The 20,659-nt window shown below is 46.6% G+C and overlaps 1 protein-coding gene and 1 long non-coding RNA gene across 2 annotated transcripts in view; both read left to right on the forward strand.

Annotated features, from left to right (window-relative positions):
* Positions 1-20,659, forward strand: part of LOC309352911 — a 75,708-nt gene that overhangs the window by 13,830 nt on the left and 41,219 nt on the right. The gene's annotated exons all lie outside the window — the stretch shown is intronic.
* On the forward strand, positions 117-20,363 carry LOC309352835 (uncharacterized protein). Its single transcript, XM_081881705.1, has 9 exons — positions 117-265; positions 4,340-4,379; positions 13,322-13,388; positions 14,100-14,277; positions 14,409-14,489; positions 15,816-15,905; positions 17,616-17,735; positions 18,770-18,860; positions 20,198-20,363. Exons 2-9 carry the CDS (start codon positions 4,343-4,345, stop codon positions 20,230-20,232), a joined length of 699 nt encoding a protein of 232 aa, XP_081737831.1. The 5' UTR covers positions 117-265; positions 4,340-4,342; the 3' UTR covers positions 20,233-20,363.

The raw sequence follows: 20,659 nt of genomic DNA on the forward strand, positions 1-20,659 counted from the left end.
AACGACTCAACAAGAACAACAACATAAACCTATAGGTCTCTGCTTTTTCACCTTCATGTTCCGTGATCAGCCACCTTCCTCTGTGACCTCATAAGACCAGCCAGTGGCATCAGCCTCCTGGCAACCAGAAGACAACATCCATCTGGTGAGCCACTCCAAGGAGCAGGCTGGGGAAAGAGGCCAAGGGAGGTCCTGTTTTGGGTGGGTCTCTCAACCACCACACCAGAGAAGAGGCCAGCTGCCCCACAGAAACCTTCCCCTTGAGGTGAGTCGCTTGCGATCTCCCAGGTCTTCCCAAAGCCAGCAAACCACAACAGGTGGACATGAGGTATGACCTGGATTTTAAGGATGGACCACGTAGCGTGTAGAATCTGCCAGGTCTCAGGTGCAGTAGGATTCTGTCCGGGAGCTGGGGTGGGGGGAGAGATGTGCTTTTGTGAAAGACCACCTCCTTCCCTACAGACCCTCTCAGGTGCTGCGATTGGCAGAGGGGGCCCTCTTAGTAGTTCCTCCACCCTCAGAGGCTCAGTGGGTGACTGCTCAGGTGGAGAGGGTCTTCTCTGTGGTGGCCCCTGAACTGTGTAACTCACCACAGAAGTACACCTGGTCCCTTCATTGCACAGCTTCTTGAGGATGCTGAAGACACACCTCTTTACCCTGGCTCTTGGCACGTGAGGTGTAGGTAACTTATTTCTTATTGTTGAAAGTCGCTTTAAATTACTTTTAAATTGTGTCTTAATGTTTTGCCCTTCCCTGGGATTTTATCTCACTTTGAGTCATAAGGTTTCACTAGGCGACTGAAAACCGTTACGTAAAAACCAATATTAAAATTAGCCGCTTAAAAACCGCCACCAAATCAGCTTCAGCAATGCACACATCAAACTCAATTAAAAGCGTTTAAAAAAGAAAATAGAGCATTTCCAGTTGCCTCCTGTAAGAGAGGAAGTCTGATAGCAAAGCCTGGCCAGGAAAGGAATTTCCAGAAGTGGGGCACCACAACCAAAAAGGCCTCGTCCCTTGTCCTCATCCAACTGATCTCAGAAAGATGGAGCTATTTTGGAAAGGGTCTCAAAAGCAACATTTCTGCCTTCAAGACAGATGCATGCAAGAGCAGACTGTTCTCCAGCTATCTCAGTTCCAGCCCATCTCAGACTTCAAGATCAAAACCAGCTCTTGGAATTCTTCCCTGAAACGAGTTGGCGGCCACTGTAGTTCTTTAAATGGAGCTAAGATCCTCTTCCTCCTATTAGAAACCTTCCACTTGACCCCTGAAAACCTCCCGGCTCTCTCTAAACTTCTCCAGTCGGGTTCCAGGCAAGTTTCAGCTACATCCCCTCTCTTCTTATTCAGTTCTCAGAATGGTTTATGATAGTAACAAAGCAACCATGGGAAAGAATATCAGACAGCCTTTCTCAGCCTGTGGGTCCCCAGATGTTGTTGAACTACAACTCCCATCACCCCTAGCTAGCAAGGCCAGAGCTCAGGAATGATGGGAGTTGTAGTCCAACAACATCTGGGGACCCACAGGTTGAGAACCGCTGAAAGAGCCAGCAAAATGACAGATAAAATGATGGCCCAAGTACATAAGAAGAGTCTGCTGGATGAGGCCATTGGCCCCTCTGGCCCAGCATCCTGTTCTCACAGTGGCCAAATAACCCTAAGAACCTAGGAATCGTGATAGACTGCTCCTGCAGCTGGAGGTTCCATAAGAGCAAAAGAAGAGCCTGGCCGCATCAGACCAAAGGAGGCCCCTCTGGTCCAGCATCCTGTTCTCACATGGGCCAACAATCAGATGCCCCAATGGGGAACTCACAAGCAGGATCCGAGCACAAGAACCCTCTCTCTTCCTGTGGTTTCCAGCAACTGGAATTCAGAAGCATTGTGGCATCCAACGTGGAGACAGAGCCGAGCCATCCTGGCTCATAACCATTGATAGCCCTCTCTCCCATGAATTTGTACAATCCTCTTTTCAAGTCATCCAAGTGGGTGGCCATCGCTGCTTCCAGTGGCAGTGAGTTCCACACTTTTAACTATGCACTGCGTTAAGGAGGACTTCCTTTTCTCTTTCGTGAATCTTCCAACATTCAGCTTTGTCCGTGAGCTTACGCGTATCAAGAGGGAGAGAGAAACTTTTCTTTAACCCTTTTCTCCATGCCATGTATGATTGCAAAAACTTCCACCATGTTGCCTCCTATTCGCCAAATGCTAGGGAAAATAAAACAGAAAATGTGCAATAAAATGAATAGGCAGGGAGGAGTGCCAAAAGACTCAAACCAGGATGAGCGCCTAATGTGAAGTTTCTATTCCCTCCAAGTTGCCTCACCCCCACCCCCACCCCCACCCCATGTTTATGAGTTTTTATCTCTGGAGGACTTCCTTCCCGACAGGAGAGAGTCTTGGAAATTTCCCTCTCCTTAGCAGTAAGTAACAAAAAGAGCCTCATTTCCCGGCGATCTTCAGCCTTGATCAGAAAGTGATGAATGCACATTCTGTTTGCAGGAAACCATGTTCTGTGTTGTCCTGTATACATTTCTGCAGGACCTCTTCGGTCTAGAACAGGGAGCGCAGGCTGGATCAGGCCCAATGGCCTTCAGGATCTGGCCTGAGGAATGTCCGTGGATTGATGTGGGGATTCTGTTCGTTCAGGCTGCGCCATTATTTTTCTGTGCCATTCCATTCCCTGCCCACAGACACACACACCGCGGCAGCACCTCTTCCCTCCCTCCTCCTGACTTCTCCCCTCCCTGCCTAGAGAAGGAAGGGAGCTGGGCTGAGCTGGCTGAGCACCATGAATGTGATTCGGTGTTGGCCCTTTGTTCTGTCTTTTATGGTTTTTTAATTATTATTTATTAAAAAACTAAACAAACCAAAGATAAAGAGCACAAATAAATACAGTGACAGCAGGTTGAAAGCAACGTACGTTTGGAGATTATCACTGAACTTGTTGCTCCAAAAACAAAGGGGGAAGGGGCGAATGCCGCCGGCAAAGCGGCGCAGGTCCCCCCCTTACCCCAACGGCTCAGAGTAGGCTTGGGAGTCAGGGGCAGGCGGCACGCCAAATGTCACCCCCCCCCAACGAAGACATCCGGGGTGGTCTGCCCCCACCACACACCCCTTCCTCTGCCCCTGTGCACACCCCTGTTTCCTTCACATCAGCTAGAAGCCTGAAGCCTTTGCCCCCCTTCTGAGAGCCTGAGGAGGGAAACTGGCAGCTAAAGACCCTTCATTTGTGTGTTGCATCAAATGCTCTTCTCCGAAACATCTTTGATGCAGAGAATGCTGGACCATTCACTCAGCAGAGTAGGTTGGCCCCGAAGAGCACTCCCACACTGCCCTCTGCTGGGGGCAAAGGATTCTTATTTTATTTCACTTTTCTACCTGTGGGTTTTGACTCAGCCAAAGTTTCGAGAGAAGTGGGAACAGGAGGCCTGGGACGTGGGAACGAGACCTCAGCATAAACTTCTTGATGGCCTCGATGACAAGCCACTAACTCGCCATGGATGGTTTTCATCACTGTGCGGCAGTGACAGTTTATGAGGCAGCACTTTTCCAATGGAAAATTATTAGCAGCAGTCTGCCTTTGCCCTGGGGCTTGGGGCTGGGTGCAACTTTGTAAGAGGGCAGGGGACACAAAATGCCATGATGGAGTCTACTCCAGGCAGCCCTGCCCATGCCCTGTGCTCAGAAAGCCATAGAGGCAGCCTGCATTTTGATATTCTTTCGCCCACGAAATACAGTTGTTAAGCCAAGGGTTTTCAGAGAATTAATGTGATGCGGTGTCAGCCATTTGTTCTGTCTTTTATGGTTTTTTAATTATTATTTATTAATAAACTAAACAAACCAAAGATAAAAGACACAAATAAATACAGTGACAGCAGGTTTGAAAGAACGTAAGTTTGGAGATTATCACTGAACTTGTTGCTCCGAAACATTACAGAAAATATCATTTTTTCCACAAACCCACTAGGCTGGTTTTATATGTATTCCTTTGTGGTGAGTTAGCTTAACCATAGTTCCTACTGACAAATCACTGATGGTGTGTTTTTTCTCTCTTCATTTTTAGCTATTATGATTGTAGCAGCAGTTATAAGGTTAAACACTATTACTTGATCGTTTTCTGGAACAGCTTATTTGAGATATCCAGGCATAAATATGTCTTCTATGACTTTATGGTGTTTAAAGAATTTTATTGTACACCATCATAATGGGTTATTTTTAAACAAGTTAATGATTTATAAATGCTCTTATAAATAAATTAAGTGTTCAAGGCTGGAGATGCCTCGGCGCATCTTTAGAGTAGACCAGCCTCCCACAAGGCTCCCTCTTTTCTTTCTTTCAGGCCATGGATCAGAGAGGTTCTGCAACCCCCAGCCTCCCAGGTAAGAAGGGCGACTTCACACAACCCCTGAACACACACACACACACCGTATCTTGTAGGGTAGGACAGGGCACAGGTTAACATCAGTGGAGCGAGAGGCAGGTGGTTCAATGCAAGAATGGGAGGAAGGGGCTGTTTCCCATGGCAGTGGGGGGATGGGAGCTGCTCCAAGGCCCACCTCTCAGCTACATTTAAGGCTGAATTTGCAGGTATTCCAGCTAAACATTTGGCAGAACTTTCTGATGGTAGGAGCTGTTTCAGAGTGGAATAGACTGTCGGGATTCTCAGAATGCTGTGTGAGACAGTAAGTCTGTAGGCTTGAGGTTGCTAACTGATGCAATTGGATGGTGCAATCAGCCTACAATGCTTTCTATGGAAGTGCTGGGTCAAAATGACTCAGCCATAAGGTGCTGACAGTTGATTGGCTGTCATTGGTTTAAAAGGGAAGCCTGTCCAGCAGTAAAGGTGGTGGTGTAGAGGAGTGTGGTCAGAGAGAGAAAGAGTCTTCCTATTTGCTTTAAGGTGCAGCCAGTTACTCTGTTTGACTGTATGAACTGCTCATGTATTATAACCTGTAGATATTTGTACGCCAGGCACTCCTGTCTTCCACTGCCTCCTGCAGTTTGGTCAGGCTCATGTTTGCAGCTTCGAGAACACTGTCCCACCATCTTGTCCTCTGTCATCCCCTTCTCCTTGTGCCCTCCATCTTTCCCAACATCAGGGTCTTTTCCAGGGAGTCTTCTCTTCTCATGAGGTGGCCAAAGTACTGGAGCCTCAGCTTCAGGATCTGTCCTTCCAGTGAGCACTCAGGGCTGATTTCCTTCAGAATTGAGAGGTTTGATCTTCTTGCAGTCCATGGGACTCTCAAGAGTCTCCTCCAGCACCAGAATTCAAAAGCATCAATTCTTCGGTGATCAGTCTTCTTTATGGTCCAGTTCTCACTTCCATACATCACTACTGGGAAAACCAGAGCTTTAACTATATGGACCTTTGTCGGCAAGGTGATGTCTCTGCTTTTTAAGATTTGTATATATAAAAAGGTAAAGGTACCCCTGCCCGTACGGGCCAGTCTTGACAGACTCTGGGGTTGTGCGCCCATCTCACTCAAGAGGCCGGGGGCCAGCGCTGTCCGGAGACACTTCCGGGTCACGTGGCCAGCGTGACAAAGCTGCATCTGGCGAGCCAGCGCAGCACACGGAAACGCTGTTTACCTTCCCGCCAGTATTTATCTACTTGCACCCGGGGGTGCTTTCGAACTGCTAGGTTGGCAGGCGCTGGGACCGAGCAATGGGAGCGCACCCCGCCGCGGGGATTCGAACTGCCAACCTTTCGATCGGCAAGCCCTAGGCGCTGAGGCTTTTACCCACAGCGCCACGCGCGTCCCTATATTTGTATATATAGCTCACAATAAATATACTGCACTGATGAACCTGGAACTCTAAGCATTTCTGCTAAAGCGCCACGAAGAATTCGCGACATAGACTCCCTCAGAAGGTAGTGGCCTCTCCTTCCCTGGAGGTTTCTAAGCAGAGGTTGGGTGGCCATTTGTCAGGGTTTCTTTAGCTGTGATCCCTGTGTTACAGGGGGTCAGACTAGATGGCCCATGGAACCCCTTCCAACATTACATTGCTATGAATTGTACCGTGTTCTATCTTGTATTTTATTCTGTGAACCACCCTGAGATCTTTTGATAAAGGGCAGTATATTAATTTAATTAGTAAAATAGCTAGAATACACTCCTTCAATCTGTTTGGTGCAGAATTTGGTAGATGGGAAGGGTTTCCTGAAGCAGCTGGGGAAGATGGAGCTGCCTGGCCCATCCAAGGCACCAAGTGGAACATCTACCATATTTTTTGCTCCATAAGACTCCCCTGACCATACGATGCACCTAGTTTTTAGAGGAGGAAAACAAGAAAAAAATATTCTGAACAAAACAGTGGATGTGTGATTTTTGTGGTTCATGCTGTGGCCAAAAACATGTGATCTGATGGTGAATTTGGGGCAGCCCAATGCAAAAATCCTGAGAATCCATGTGGACCCATGCTTTGTAACCACTTTTTTGCACTATTGCAGCCCCACGAAACAGTGGGTGCGTGATTTTTTGGTGCAGGCTGTAGCCATGGACATGCTATGTGATCTAATGGTGAATTTGGGGTGACCCAATGCAAAAATCCTGAGGATCCATGGGCTTTTACCTCCCCCCTCCCAGGCAGCCTCCTTTATCGCTTGTTGTTGTTTAGTCGTGTCCGACTCTTCGTGACCCCATGGACCAGAGCACGCCAGGCACTCCTGTCTTCTACTGCCTCCCGCACAGTTTGGTCAGACTCATGTTTGTAGCTTCGAGAACACTGTCCAACCATCTTGTCTTACATTCCAGGTTCCTTTCGCTTCCAGGCATATCCGCAACTGAGCGTCCTTTCAGCTTTGGCCCAGCCGCTTTATCAGCTCTGAATCTACTTGTACTTGTCCTCTGCTCTTCCTCAGTAGCATGTTGGACGCCTTCCGACCTGAGGGGCTCATCTTCCAGCGTCATAACTTTTATATGCCTGTCGTCTTTGTCCATGGAGTTTTCTTGGCAGGGATACTGGAGTGGCTTGCCGGTTCCTGCTCCAGGTGGATCACGTTTGGTCAAAACTCTCCACTATGACCTGTCCATCTTGGGTGGCCCTGCACGGCATAGCTCATAGCTTCTCTGAGTTATTCAAGCCCCTTCGCCACAGCAAGGCAGTGATCCATGAAGTGGCCTTTCTCGCTAGCCTTCCTTATCTCCTTCCCTCCCTTACCAACCAGCTGTTTCTTTTCAACACTCCCTTCCCTCTTGTTTGCCTTAGTGACTTTTCCTTAGATGGAGCAGTTTTTTGCTCCTCCTTTTCTTCTAATTTCTCTCCCCATTGCTTTAGTCTTCCTGTCTCCTCTCCTTGCAAGTTTGCTGTCTTTACCATCCCCCTCCCAGGCAGCCTCTTTTATTGGTAGCGTCCCTTATCTCGTTCCTGACCGGCAAACGATCAGCGGCTTTGTTTCAACACCCACTTTCCTCTTTCAAAAAAACATGATCTGCTTTTTGCCCCTGGGCAATTCGGCTCCAGGGACCACGCATTCGCTCCATAAGACACACAGACATTTCCCCTTACTTTTTAGGAGGGGAAAAGTGTGTCTTATGGAGCGAAAAATACAGTATATAGTTGATCTGATGCCAGAACCTGCAGGGAAAGAAGGAAGGCTGGTCGACGATTGCTAGACCATGGACAGCTCCAAGCAAACAACTTGGTCCAGCTAAGATTGGAAGGAGCTGGCCAAGGTCTTTGCTCCCTGTTTCCAGACTCCCACCTCCAGGCTCCACCCCATCAAAGGACCAACACTCTGGCATGAAGATGGACACTCCTTCTTTCCATAGGTTTCATGCATCCATGTAGTCCATGCACTGATAACCTTGAAACTGGACTACTGTAACTGGACCATGTGGGGCTGCCCTCAGGTCTGGTTCGGGAGCTCCAGCTGGCGCAGGATGCGGGCATCCAGATTGCTGACGGGGTCTTCTGTTTGAGAACATGTGGCACCATTGTTAAAACAGTTGCACTGACCTCGCACCCACTGCTGAGACATGTTCAAGGTCCTTGTATTAAATTACAAACGCCCGAGCAAGCATGCAATAAAACCATTAAAATAGTTAAACTCAGGCATCCATTAATCCTTGTGGGAAGATGCACTCTTAATTGTTTGCAGAGGCCTGGTGGAATAGAAAAGTTTTTGCAGGAATGTTCAGGGAGGCAGGAGTTATAGCAAGTTCTATAACTTAGCAGAGTTTTAAACTTTCGCCTTTAAACGTACAGCAATTTGCTTGTTGCAAGCTCGTTTGAGCTTCTAAATATAGGATTCCTGGTAATTCTCTTTTGTCCCTCTTAAAAAGAATAAACACGACAATCTTATTTAGAATCAGTAAGAGAGGTTTACTCACAGTATCATCAGTTCACAATTGGATCCCTGAAGGCAGACTTAGGTTACAAAATATACACACATGGAACTATCCCATAGCTATCTCTAGCTGAATAGCTGTTGCTTCTTCAATGAAAGCAAGAGGAAGAAGAGGGAGTGTGCTGTGCTGCCTACGTTGCCCCTTTTGGTACCAGTGTGGTGGTGTGGTTAAGAGCGGTGGACTCGTAATCTGGGGAACCGGGTTCGCGTCTCCGCTCCTCCACCTGCAGCTGCTGGGTGACCTTGGGCTAGTCACACTTCTCTGAAGTCTCTCAGCCCCACTCACCTCACAGAGTGTTTGTTGTGGGGGAAGAAGGGAAAGGAGATTGTGAGCCGCTTTGAGACTCTTTCGGGTAGTGATAAAGTAGGATATCAAATCCAAACTCTTCTTCTTCTTCTACCTGGGCAGGTAAGGTCACGCCCACCTCTAGTCATCTGCAGAGGAAGTTCGGGGGACAGGAGGCAGGCAGGTGTGGAGGATTCCCTGGTCCTGAATGGGGTAACTGTGCCCCTGAAGGACCAGGTGCGCAGCCTGGGAGTCATTTTGGACTCACAGCTGTCCATGGAGGCACAGGTCAAATCTGTATCCAGGGCAGCTGTTTACCAGCTCCATCTGGTACGTAGGCTGTGACCCTATCTGCCTGCGGACTGTCTCGCCAGAGTGGTGCATGCTCTGGTTATCTCTCGCTTGGACTACTGTAATGCGCTCTGTGTGGGGCTACCTTTGAAGGTGACCCGGAAACTACAACTAATCCAGAACGCGGCAGCTAGACTGGTGACTGGCAGCGGCCACCGAGACCATATAACACCGGTCTTGAAAGACCTACATTGGCTCCCAGTACGTTTCTGAGCACAATTCAAAGTGTTGGTGCTGACCTTTAAAGCCCTAAACGGCCTCGGTCCAGTATATCTGAAGGAGCGTCTCCTCCCCCATCGTTCTGCCCGGACACTGAGGTCCAGCTCCGAGGGCCTTCTGGCGGTTCCCTCACTGCGAGAGGCCAAGTTACAGGGAACCAGGCAGAGGGCCTTCTCGGTAGTGGCGCCCGCCCTGTGGAACGCCCTCCCATCAGATGTCAAAGAGATAGACAACTACCTGACATTTAGAAGACATCTGAAGGCAGCCCTGTTCAGGGAAGTTTTTATTATGTGACATTTTAGTGTATTTTTCATCTTTGTTGGAAGCCGCCCAGAGTGGCTGGGGAAACCCAGCCAGATGGGCGGGGTACAAATAATAAATTATTATTATTATTATTATTATTTGTCCCAGCTCAGGAGGAAACAGGAAGTTTTCTCCTGGCTGGTACAAAGCATCCCCTAGCATGTCCACTCTAGGAACGTTGTACTTGACTGCTATGTGTTCCACATCCCACAGTTTTCAACAGGTGTTTAAAGTTTGCCACAGAAGGCTAAATCTCTATTGGCTTGGTAGTGGGTGGGGAGCAGCTGGAGCTTCCAAGCTATGTGTGTGTGTGTGTATATATATATATATATATATATATATATATATATATTTGCTTTCGTAGATTTTCACGGGTACAGGAATGCAGGTTTTGGTGTCCTCGGGTGTCTTCCCGTGTAAAAGTTGGGGTGTCTAGGTGACGTTTCGACGAGGTCTCACTCGTCATCTTCAGGCTGGTGCTTTCGGCTTCTTGTTACTGGAACAGAGCAGGATCTCAGTGTTTGAGTTCCTATAAATACTGTAGAGGGGGTGTGGTGTATAGCCTCCAATGTTCTGGGCAGAGAGGAAGTTCCCAGGCTAGTGTGCCTTTTCTTCTTTTGTTCCTTAATTACTTGAGAGATATCTTGAGTGATTTCTTGAGTGATATCCTGAGTACCACTTAGGTGGGTCATTAGGTGTGGATTAGTTGTTAAAGTCTTTGTGTCTTGACCTCTTGAACTTTGTGAAGAGTTTTCCTGAGAAGATGGCTGTACTGTACTTAGTTGTGCTCTGGCTTGGCTTCGTGTATAGGGGCGAGCTGTGGTTTTGTGGCTTGTGTCAGCCAGATCTGTGTAGGGATTGCAGGGGGGTGCAGCATCCGGAGGTGCCACCATGGATTGGCTACTGGATGGTGTCTGTAATTCATCTGTGGAGAGGGTCTGGGTTTGGGTCTGGTGTGGTTGATTGGTGTTGGCGTTCTGTGTGTCTCTGGATCTGGTGTCAGTTTTTGTGGGGAGGGCTAATTTCCAGATGTCTGGCAAGCGGGATGTGTCGTCACGCTTGTTCATGTTGTGAGGGTGTTTCTCTATCTCGATGGCTTCCATGATTATTCTCTTGTGGTGATGTTCCGTGTTAAAGAGCAATTTGGAATCTGCAAAATTAATTTCGTGTCCTGTTTCTTTCATGTGTTGGAAAAGAGAGGAAGTTTTTTCTTCTTTTTTGACGGCATTCTTGTGTTCTGCGATACGTGCATTTATTCGTCTGTTTGTTTGTCCAATGTACGTGGCTGGGCAGACTTTGCAGGGTATTTCATAGATCCCTTGGTTTTCCAACTGGATTTTATCCTTGGGGTTTCTGAGGATATTGGCTATTTTTTGGTTGGTGCAAAAGGCTGTTTTGATATTGTGTTTATGGAGGATTTTGCTAATTTTATCTGTAGTGCCCTTGATATAAGGAAGGAGGGCCATGCCATTGTTTTCTTCTGTGTCTTGGTTTTTGGGGGGTGTTTCCTTTTGGATTAGCTTCGTAATCCTGTTTTGCTGGTATCCATTGGCAATTAACACGTTTGAGAGATTCTGTAACTCAGTTGTCAAGTGGTCTTTGTCAGCCAATATCCTCAGAAACCCCAAGGATAAAATCCAGTTGGAAAACCAAGGGATCTATGAAATACCCTGCAAAGTCTGCCCAGCCACGTACATTGGACAAACAAACAGACGAATAAATGCACGTATCGCAGAACACAAGAATGCCGTCAAAAAAGAAGAAAAAACTTCCTCTCTTTTCCAACACATGAAAGAAACAGGACACGAAATTAATTTTGCAGATTCCAAATTGCTCTTTAACACGGAACATCACCACAAGAGAATAATCATGGAAGCCATCGAGATAGAGAAACACCCTCACAACATGAACAAGCGTGACGACACATCCCGCTTGCCAGACATCTGGAAATTAGCCCTCCCCACAAAAACTGACACCAGATCCAGAGACACACAGAACGCCAACACCAATCAACCACACCAGACCCAAACCCAGACCCTCTCCACAGATGAATTACAGACACCATCCAGTAGCCAATCCATGGTGGCACCTCCGGATGCTGCACCCCCCTGCAATCCCTACACAGATCTGGCTGACACAAGCCACAAAACCACAGCTCGCCCCTATACACGAAGCCAAGCCAGAGCACAACTAAGTACAGTACAGCCATCTTCTCAGGAAAACTCTTCACAAAGTTCAAGAGGTCAAGACACAAAGACTTTAGCAACTAATCCACACCTAATGACCCACCTAAGTGGTACTCAGGATATCACTCAAGAAATCACTCAAGATATCTCTCAAGTAATTAAGGAACAAAAGAAGAAAAGGCACACTAGCCTGGGAACTTCCTCTCTGCCCAGAACATTGGAGGCTATACACCACACCCCCTCTACAGTATTTATAGGAACTCAAACACTGAGATCCTGCTCTGTTCCAGTAACAAGAAGCCGAAAGCACCAGCCTGAAGATGACGAGTGAGACCTCGTCGAAACGTCGCCTAGACACCCCAACTTTTACACGGGAAGACACCCGAGGACACCAAAACCTGCATATATATATATATATATATATATATATATATATATATATATAAGTTTTTTAACATATCATTTTCGACAGTAATTAAACATACTTTTACATCTTATTCAATTTTTTTGACTTCCATCAATCCTGTCTGAAAATTTTCCAATCTAATCTCTTAGTATGCATTTATTTTCCCTATTACATTTCAAACTCATAACCAATATCTCTATCTTTTTCTACTTTGTAACACTTCGTATATTTCTCCTTACAAAACTTCTTGCAGTCCTACTAGTGTAATTTGTTGATTACAGTTGCTCTTCAAATAATTCATATACTTCTTCGAAATCTTCTGTAAATCTCTGGTCCCGCAGGTTTCGAATCCTTCCTGTCATTTTGTCCAATTCTGCATAGTCCATTAATTTCGTCTGCCATTCTTCTTTATCGGAATTTCTTCTTGTTTCCATTTCTGGGCTAACAATACTCTTGCTGCAGTTGTTGCATATAAAAACAATTTAACATCTTGCCTATTAATGTCCTGACCTATAATACCAAGTAAAAATGCTTCTGTGTTTTTTAAAAAAAAATGTATATTTCAACATCTTTTTCATCTCATTATATATCATTTCCCAGAAGTTCTTTACTTTTTTACATTCCCACCACATGTGATAAAATGTTCCTTCTTTTTCTTTACACTTTTTTACATTTATTATTTGTCTTATACATTTTAGCTAATTTCACTGGTGTAATATACCATCTATACATCATTTTCACCATATTCTCTTTCAAAGCATTACAGGCTGTAAATTTTATCCTTTCGTTCCACAACCTTTCCCTGTATATTATATCCAAAGTCTTTTGCCCGATGTATCATTACCGATTTCACTTCCTCATCTTTCAAATGCCATTCCAACAGTATTTTATACATTTTAGACATTATTTTACATTCATGGTTTAATATTTCTATTTCAGCTGGAGCTTCCAAGCTTGACCCACAGGCAGTTAAAGGGGGGGGGGGCTTCTCCAGGCAGTTTTGGCTAGTGGGCTTCCCCAGGTATTTCAAGCAACATGCCCAGCTGTACTCTCTCATACATCACAAGGATCAGATATGGGGGAATGGGCACGGGTGCAAACAGGGGCTACCAGCTGCAGAAGATCTGTGCCTCACCATGCCCACCGCTCCGAGGCTATCTGGGGCCAAAAGACCCACACTCATTTGCCATGTCCTCTCCCCTTTTCTTTCCCCTGCGTAGCTGAGCCTCGATGTTCCATGACCGAGAACACCCTGCATGGAGAAGAGGAACTGGATGAGGAGACGGTGTAAGTGCAGCGCATGGTTGGACTGTGGAACTCCCTGCCACAGGAGGGAGTGTTGGCCTCCAACCTAGAAGTCCTCAAAAAGAGGGCTAGACAGATTCATGGAGGAGAGGGCTTTCCTGAGGCTCTTACTTTTAGAAGACATCTGAAGGCAGCCCTGTTTAGGGAAACTTTTAATGTTTAATAGACTATTGTATTTTAATATTCTGTTGGAAGCCACCCAGAGTGGCTGGGGAAACCCAGTCAGATGGGCGGGGTATAATAATAAATTATTATTATTATTATTATTATTATTATGACAGATTTGTTCCGCCTGGCCTTTTGGCTTGGAATCAGTTTGATTCCCTCCTCCTCTTTCCTTTTCCCTTTCTCCTCCTGTGATAGAACTCCTATTTGGGGACTTCCCAGGCTTTTTTCTGGCCCACGTAGGACTAGTCTGGATAGTTAGCCTTGGTAAAGACTTGACATTTTTATCCCCCAAAAAGTTTTTCATTGAGTTTCCACTGAAATGAGGCTGCTTTTTAATGTTTCAATGTTGTATCTTAATCTTGTTTTTTAAGCAGTATTTCAATCAATTGTTTTTATATTTGGTGTTAGCCATCCTGAGCCCGGTCTTGGCTGGGGAGGGCGGGGTATAAATAAAATTTATTATTTATATTTTCATTTTTACTCTTATTTTTATTAACATTGCTGGGTTGCTTGTCCTTCTCTCAGGAACTTCATTTCAACCTTGTATGAATCTCTGGGGCCTCTTTTGACTGAAGTGACCAAGCTCCAAAACAACCAGGACCCTCCTGCCCACCTGATGGTCGACATGAGGGCCAAGCTGAGGGAGATGGGCTCCACAGTCTCTGATGCCAGGAAGAAGATGATTAGGTACAACATGTACCTGGTGAGTCCTGCAATCAGCCTGCCCCACCTCACTAGGGAGACGACCCCAGAGCATCGAGCAAGCACACCCTCCCTTCGGGGCAGGTTCTTTCCACAAAACCAACTGTGGTGCCTTTGCCTTCCTCCCCACAGAAGAGGAGGCTCGCCAAAGCAGTCCATGAGAAGAAGGCCTTGAGGGAGCAGCAACTGAGGCAGCAAGAATGTAATGAGCAGGTAAGGCGTTTCCAACTCTCCCCAGTCCAGCGGAGTGGAGCTGAGGTGTTCCCAAAGTAAAGGAAGGACTGAACTCTGTTTAAGAAGAATACACATAGAGGCTTGAACCAGCAAGACTCTGGGAAGGGTGCATATGATAATCTCTCTCTCTCTCTCCACCCCTCGGCCCAGGTCGTTTTATTCACAAAGAACTTTTTACAGAGTATTCGTAAGAACCAATTAGATGTCTTCTGAGCATTTCAACAAACCCCACGTGGGGACAAAGTTAAACTACCAAAACTAATTAAGCATGGGGTAAATAAAACAGAACTACAAAGGAGTGCATTTGGCAACCCCTGAGGTCATAAACAAGCAATATACATGATAAGAAGGGTGGCCAGGAGGACAGCGATCATTATCACCTTCATGTGAGATCTGTTTCCTGGCTTTAAGATTTATTTTTTTTAAAAAAAATAATCTTTATTACTTTCCAAACTTACGGCAGACAAGAAAAAAGAACAAAAGAAGAAACAATACAATAAACAATACAAAACACAACCTTAACACTAAATTAAACAAAACAAAACAACAATAATTTAAAAAAACATATAGCATACCATTTCATTAGTCTATCTTTCATTCCCTTATTTCATCGACTTCCTCCTCCAGGTTCATCAACCTGGAGATCTTCTGTCCTAAGATTAACATATCAGAAAAGCTACATCAAAGAAGCTTGCCCACGATCTTTATGGCCCAGGATGCCTGCCTGGCAAAACAACTGGGCTGTGTACGTGACTTGTCAAGCAAGGGAAATGGACAGTAGAGGAAATGGCCAGAGATGCAGAGGGTTGTGGGATTGGATCAGAAATTATCGTCAATACATTAAACCCAGTCAACACAATGCATTCATCGTGGACACAATGGCTTGATGTATATTTTATAATTCCTCATAGTAATCCCACCTGACCCCACACTCTGGATATTTGCACTCCTACATGGAGCCACTTAGAATCACAGAAGAGTCAGAAGGGACCCCACGGGTCATCTAGCCCAACCCCCTGCAATGCAGGAATCACAACTAAAAATCCCCAACAGATGGCCATCCAACCTCTGCTTAATAGCCTCCAATGAAGGAGAGGCCACCAGTAGGAATAGCTCCTACTGTCAGAAAGTTTTCCTTGATGTTGGCATCCCCTTTCTTGTCACTCAAATACATGGGTTCTGTTTCTCCCCTCTGAAGCAGCAAAAAACAAGATTGCTCCATCTTTCATAGGATGACCTTTCAAAAATTTGAATGCATGCACTGCATGAACCTTGCCCCCCCCCTCTCTCTCTCTCTTTCTCCAGCTCGGAGCCATGCCCATCGCAGTACAAAGAGGGTACAGAGTGGATTTGGAGCCAGTCAAATCCAGCGTGGCCCAAGATAAGAACCTCCAGGTGAGTGAGGGACATGAGAGATGGAGGAAGGAGGTCCATATGGAGGCCTGACCACTGGGAAGAACAGAGGCAGTGCGGTGTAGTGGTTAGAGTGTTGGACTAGGACCTAGGAGACCATGGTTCAAATCCCTACTCAGCCATGAAGCTCACTGGGTGACCCGGGGCCAGTCACTGCCTCTTGGTCCATCCTCATTCACAGGGTTGCTTTGAGCTTAAAACAAGCTACAGCACCTTGAACTTCTCAGGAGGAAAAGGTAGTGGTTGTTGTTGAGTCGTTTAGTCGTGTCCGACTCTTCGTGACACTCCTATAGGCACTCCTATCTTCCACTGCCTCCCACAGCTTGGTCAAACTCATGTTTGTAGCTTCGAGAACACTGTCCAACCATCTCGTCCTCTGTCGTCCCCTTCTCCTTGTGCCCTCCATCTTTCCCAACATCAGGGTCTTTTCCAGGGAGGCTTCTCTTCTCACAAGGTGGCCAAAGTCTTGGAGTCTCAGCTTCAGGATCTGTCCTTCCAGGGAGCACTCAGGGCTGATTTCCTTCAGAATGGAGAGGTTTGATCTTCTTGCAGTCCATGGGACTCTCCAGAGTCTCCTCCAGCACCAGAATTCAAAAGCACCCATTCTTTGGCGATCAGCCTTCTTTATGGCCCAGCTCTCACTTCCATACATCACTACTGGGAAAACCATAGCTTTAACTATATGGTGGTATATAAATGTAATAGGTTCTGGTGATGGTGACAGCAATCCTTGCCCACTTGTGAGCCTGCACACAGACTTGTATACAGAGAAGAGATCCTGGCTAGGTCCTGCCCCTTGCTGGGCATGTGGATTTTTTCATCAAAAGAAAATCCTTCATCAGACAGCACAAAGTTAAACTATGGAACTTGCTAACACAGGAAGCACGTTCTGCATGAAACCACATGAAGTCTGAAGGACGGTCCTTGGAAGGGGCTGGTGGTGAGGGCATCCATGGCAGCAGGTCCAAGGCAGCAACACTGAGCATAAATCTAAATAAATGCATCCTTCATTTGCTGACCTTCTGGAAGGGAGTAATGTGTTGTGTGGTCACACTTGGATGCTGAGTGCCTCCCTCTTACCTACAAAGCTCACTCCTCTAATTAGAATGTGCATAATGCTGTTAGGGGGTAAATTGCCCATGAATAGCAATTATCCTTCGCAGGCAGGAAACAGCAACCTGTCTCCGCTAGACCTGCCAGGCATATGGAGCTGTTCAAAGTGGTTGGTCCCCTCCCTTTGAAGCAAGTAAACAGCACCGCATAGACCTGGACACACACAGGCAAATTTGCAACGCTCTGCTTGAATCACCACCAGTGCAATCAAAACACTGAGCAGAAACTCTATTGATAGAGAACTTGCCAAGTTGCAAAGGGAGGCTATTGCAGAGTTTACTGCATTATTCAGGCGCCTCACCCCCCTGGAGCTGGTCCATGCATGAAAATCTGGGGTTTTAAATCAGAGGTAGAAGCATTATCCCAGATCTTTTAACTCTGATTTTTAACAGCTTTAAGCCAGAAGCACCTGCTGCTAGGTGAAATTTCATTAGGGGTTTTTGTTGGTTTGTTTTTTTACTGATTTCCTAAAAATAAAATATTGCATTGCAAGCTGTTCTGGGAATATCTGCTTTGAAAGGTGGCATGTCAAGCGCTTTCAATCAATCAACCTCTTCTGACACCCTTCCTTCCGTGTAGGAGATGCCACCACCAGAGCTGCTGAGGAACAAAGCCCAGGAGAGGGCTCACCGGCGGGGTGTCAGCCTGCAAGACCCCCAGTTCGTTCCAGTGGTGGAGGAAGCCTCAGGGCGACTGCGGGTTAGAGACTGGGTTTGGGGGCAAGGGAGTGGGAGCTGAAAGTGACGGGGGGGGCAGGTTATAATGATGGGAGGCCCTAGGTTTGTGGTGTAAACAGCCCACAAAAACTTACTTTACTGCCTGGCGCAAACAGCATTTTCTTAGCTTCTCCCAGCCTGAAAAGACAGCTAAGAAGCTGAGGAAAACATTAAGCGGCATGAATGAGGCAAGTTCTATAGGGCATGATTGATGGAAGAACTGGCTCTGTGGCAGGTGCCACAAAATGCCTGTTCTTCATCTATCAGAACTCAAACGATTAACGTGCACCTGCACTTCGGAAATCCTTGCCTATGGATTACCAGGCAGGTGCCTTCCCTGTGCCTTTTGGCCCCTGCTAAAAAAAACCCCTCTTGTTTAAACAAGCCCACCCAAACTCTTAGAAAGTTGGTGCAAGTTTTCATCTGTTGTTTTAGTCTATTGTGATTTTAAGTTTTGCAAAAGTTTTAAATTGTTGTTAAATTTTATTTTTATCTTTTGTGTAAATTGCTTTGAGGTGCTTTGTTTTTTTGTTTTTGTTTACAATCAAGTAGTAAGTAAGTAAGTAAAGGTAAAGGGACTCCTGACCATTAGGTCCAGTTGTGGCCGACTCTGGGGTTGCGGTGCTCATCTCACTTTATTGGCCGAGGGAGCCAGCGTACAGCTTCCGGGTCATGTGGCCAGCATGACTAAGCCGCTTCTGGTGAACCAGAGCAGCGCATGGAAATGCCGTTTACCTTGCTGCAGGAGCGGTACCTATTTATCCACTTGCACTCTGACGTGCTTTCGAACTGCTAGGTTGGCAGGAGCAGGGACCAAGCAAGGGGAGCTCACCCCGTCGTGGGGATTCGAACCGCTGCCCTTCTGATCAGCAAGTCCTAGGCTCTGTGGGTTAAACCACAGAGTTTAACCACAGAGTTAAACCACAAGTCCTAGGCTCTGTGGGTTAAACCACCCGCGTCCCTAAGCAAGTAAGTAAGGTCAACCAGCTCACCCCACCCTCCCCTTTCTCCTTTCAGCCTCTCCAAGACATCGCCGATGGAAGCAGCCGGGTGTGCATGACCCCACAGGGAGTGCTGCAGAAAAGTGCTTGCAGGCTGGATGGCATGCGTAAGTGGAGGGGTCAGGGTGCCCTGGGATGTGCACACAGACCTCTCCCCCCCCCCATGTTTCTTGGCAATCCTATTTGGAATAAGGGAATACTGGTTACTGGTCTTTCTAGCTAGGGGTGATGGGAGTTCTAGTCCAAAAACTGCTGGAGACCCAAGTTTGGAACACAGTGGCCTAGAGGAAAGGGCCGGCTTGGCCGGCTTGCTTTCTTGCGTTCTTCCCCTACAGATGCAGGATTGCAAGAATTGGAAGGGAAGGGACTTGGGGCATCATCAGGACAGACTGACCCCAGCCCCAAACTCACAACAGCAGCACCTTTGGAATACAGTGGTACCTTGGTTCTCAAATTTAATCCGTTCCAGAAGTCCGTTCCAAAACCAATTACTTTCCCATAGAAAGTAATAAAAAAACAGATTAATCCATTCCAGACTTTTAAAAACAACCCCTAAAACAGCAATTTAACATGAATTGTACTGAGATCATTGACTCATAAAATGAAAGCAATAATCAATGTACAGGTAAAGGGACCCCTGACCGTTAGGTCCAGTTCTGGCTGACTCTGGGGTTGCAGCACTCATCTCGCTTTACTGGCCAAGGGAGCGGGCACACAGCTTCCAGGTCATGTGGCCAGCATGACTAAGCCGCTTCTGGAGAACCAGAGCAGCACAGGGAAACGCCGTTTACCTTCCTGCCGGAGCGGTACCTATTTATCTATTTGCACTTTGATGTGCTTTCGAACTGCTAGGTGGGCAGGAGCAGGGACAGAGCAATGGGAGCTCACCCCGTCATGGGGATTCGAACCACAGACCTTCTGATCAGCAAGTCCTAGGCTCTGTGGTTTAACCCACAGCGCCACCTGTGTCCCAATAATCAATTTACTGTACTATAAAATACATAAGACAGTATTGTAGATGATGAAAATTAAAATTATTATTTTTTCTTACCTGCACTGATGATAGTCGTTGTTTGGATGGGGGGCTTTGATCTGTTGTTGCAGTCACACAATCAATCAGTCAGTAGCTGAACTGGGTTCCACACGGTCACAGAAACAAATTAACCGAAAAAGCCTCAAAAACAAAAACACAAAATAAATACCAAAAACAAAAGCGCCAGACTTAATCTGTTCTGGAAGTCCGTTTGATTTCCGAAATGTTTGGAAACCCAAGGCGCAGCTTCTGATTGGTGCAGGCGGCCTGGAAACAATAGCCAACAGCGGCATCAGACGTTCAGCTTCTGAAAAACGTTCGAAAACAGGAGCACTTAGTTCCAGGTTTTTGGCGTTGGAAGTACCACTGTACTTCATTGTGGAGTCTAACTGGGTTGCCCTTCTCTTTCAGCTTCTCGTCCATCCCTTGATAGAGGCCAGATGTGATCACGGAAGGTGGCAGACAGATCTCTCGTTGCTTTTTCTTTGGGACCCCATGGACCAAAGTGAGGCTCAACATGCCTGAGCTGTGTCCCTTGTCACCCAGTAGCACCAATTAAACCTCATTTCTTCCATGAGTTCCAGGATAGTTGCCTCTTCTTTCCAGGACAACCACTCTCTTTTGCAAATGGTTGGTTTTTTTGTAAGATGCTAACTTGCAATGGTTAGGGCAGGCATAGGCAAGCACGCCCCTCCAGATGTTTTGGGACTACAACTCCCATCATCCCTAGCTAACAGGACCAGTGGTCAGGGATGATGGGAGTTGTAGTCCCCAAACATCTGGAGGGCTGAGGTTGCCTATGCCTGGGTTAGGGCCATAGATGTAAAGCACATTCAAAGCACACACACACCAAGAATACTGGAAACTGTAGTT

The sequence above is a fragment of the Podarcis erhardii genome, assembly GCF_964252035.2.
Source record: "Podarcis erhardii genome assembly, chromosome: 11".
In the NCBI taxonomy this organism is placed as follows: domain Eukaryota; kingdom Metazoa; phylum Chordata; class Lepidosauria; order Squamata; family Lacertidae; genus Podarcis; species Podarcis erhardii.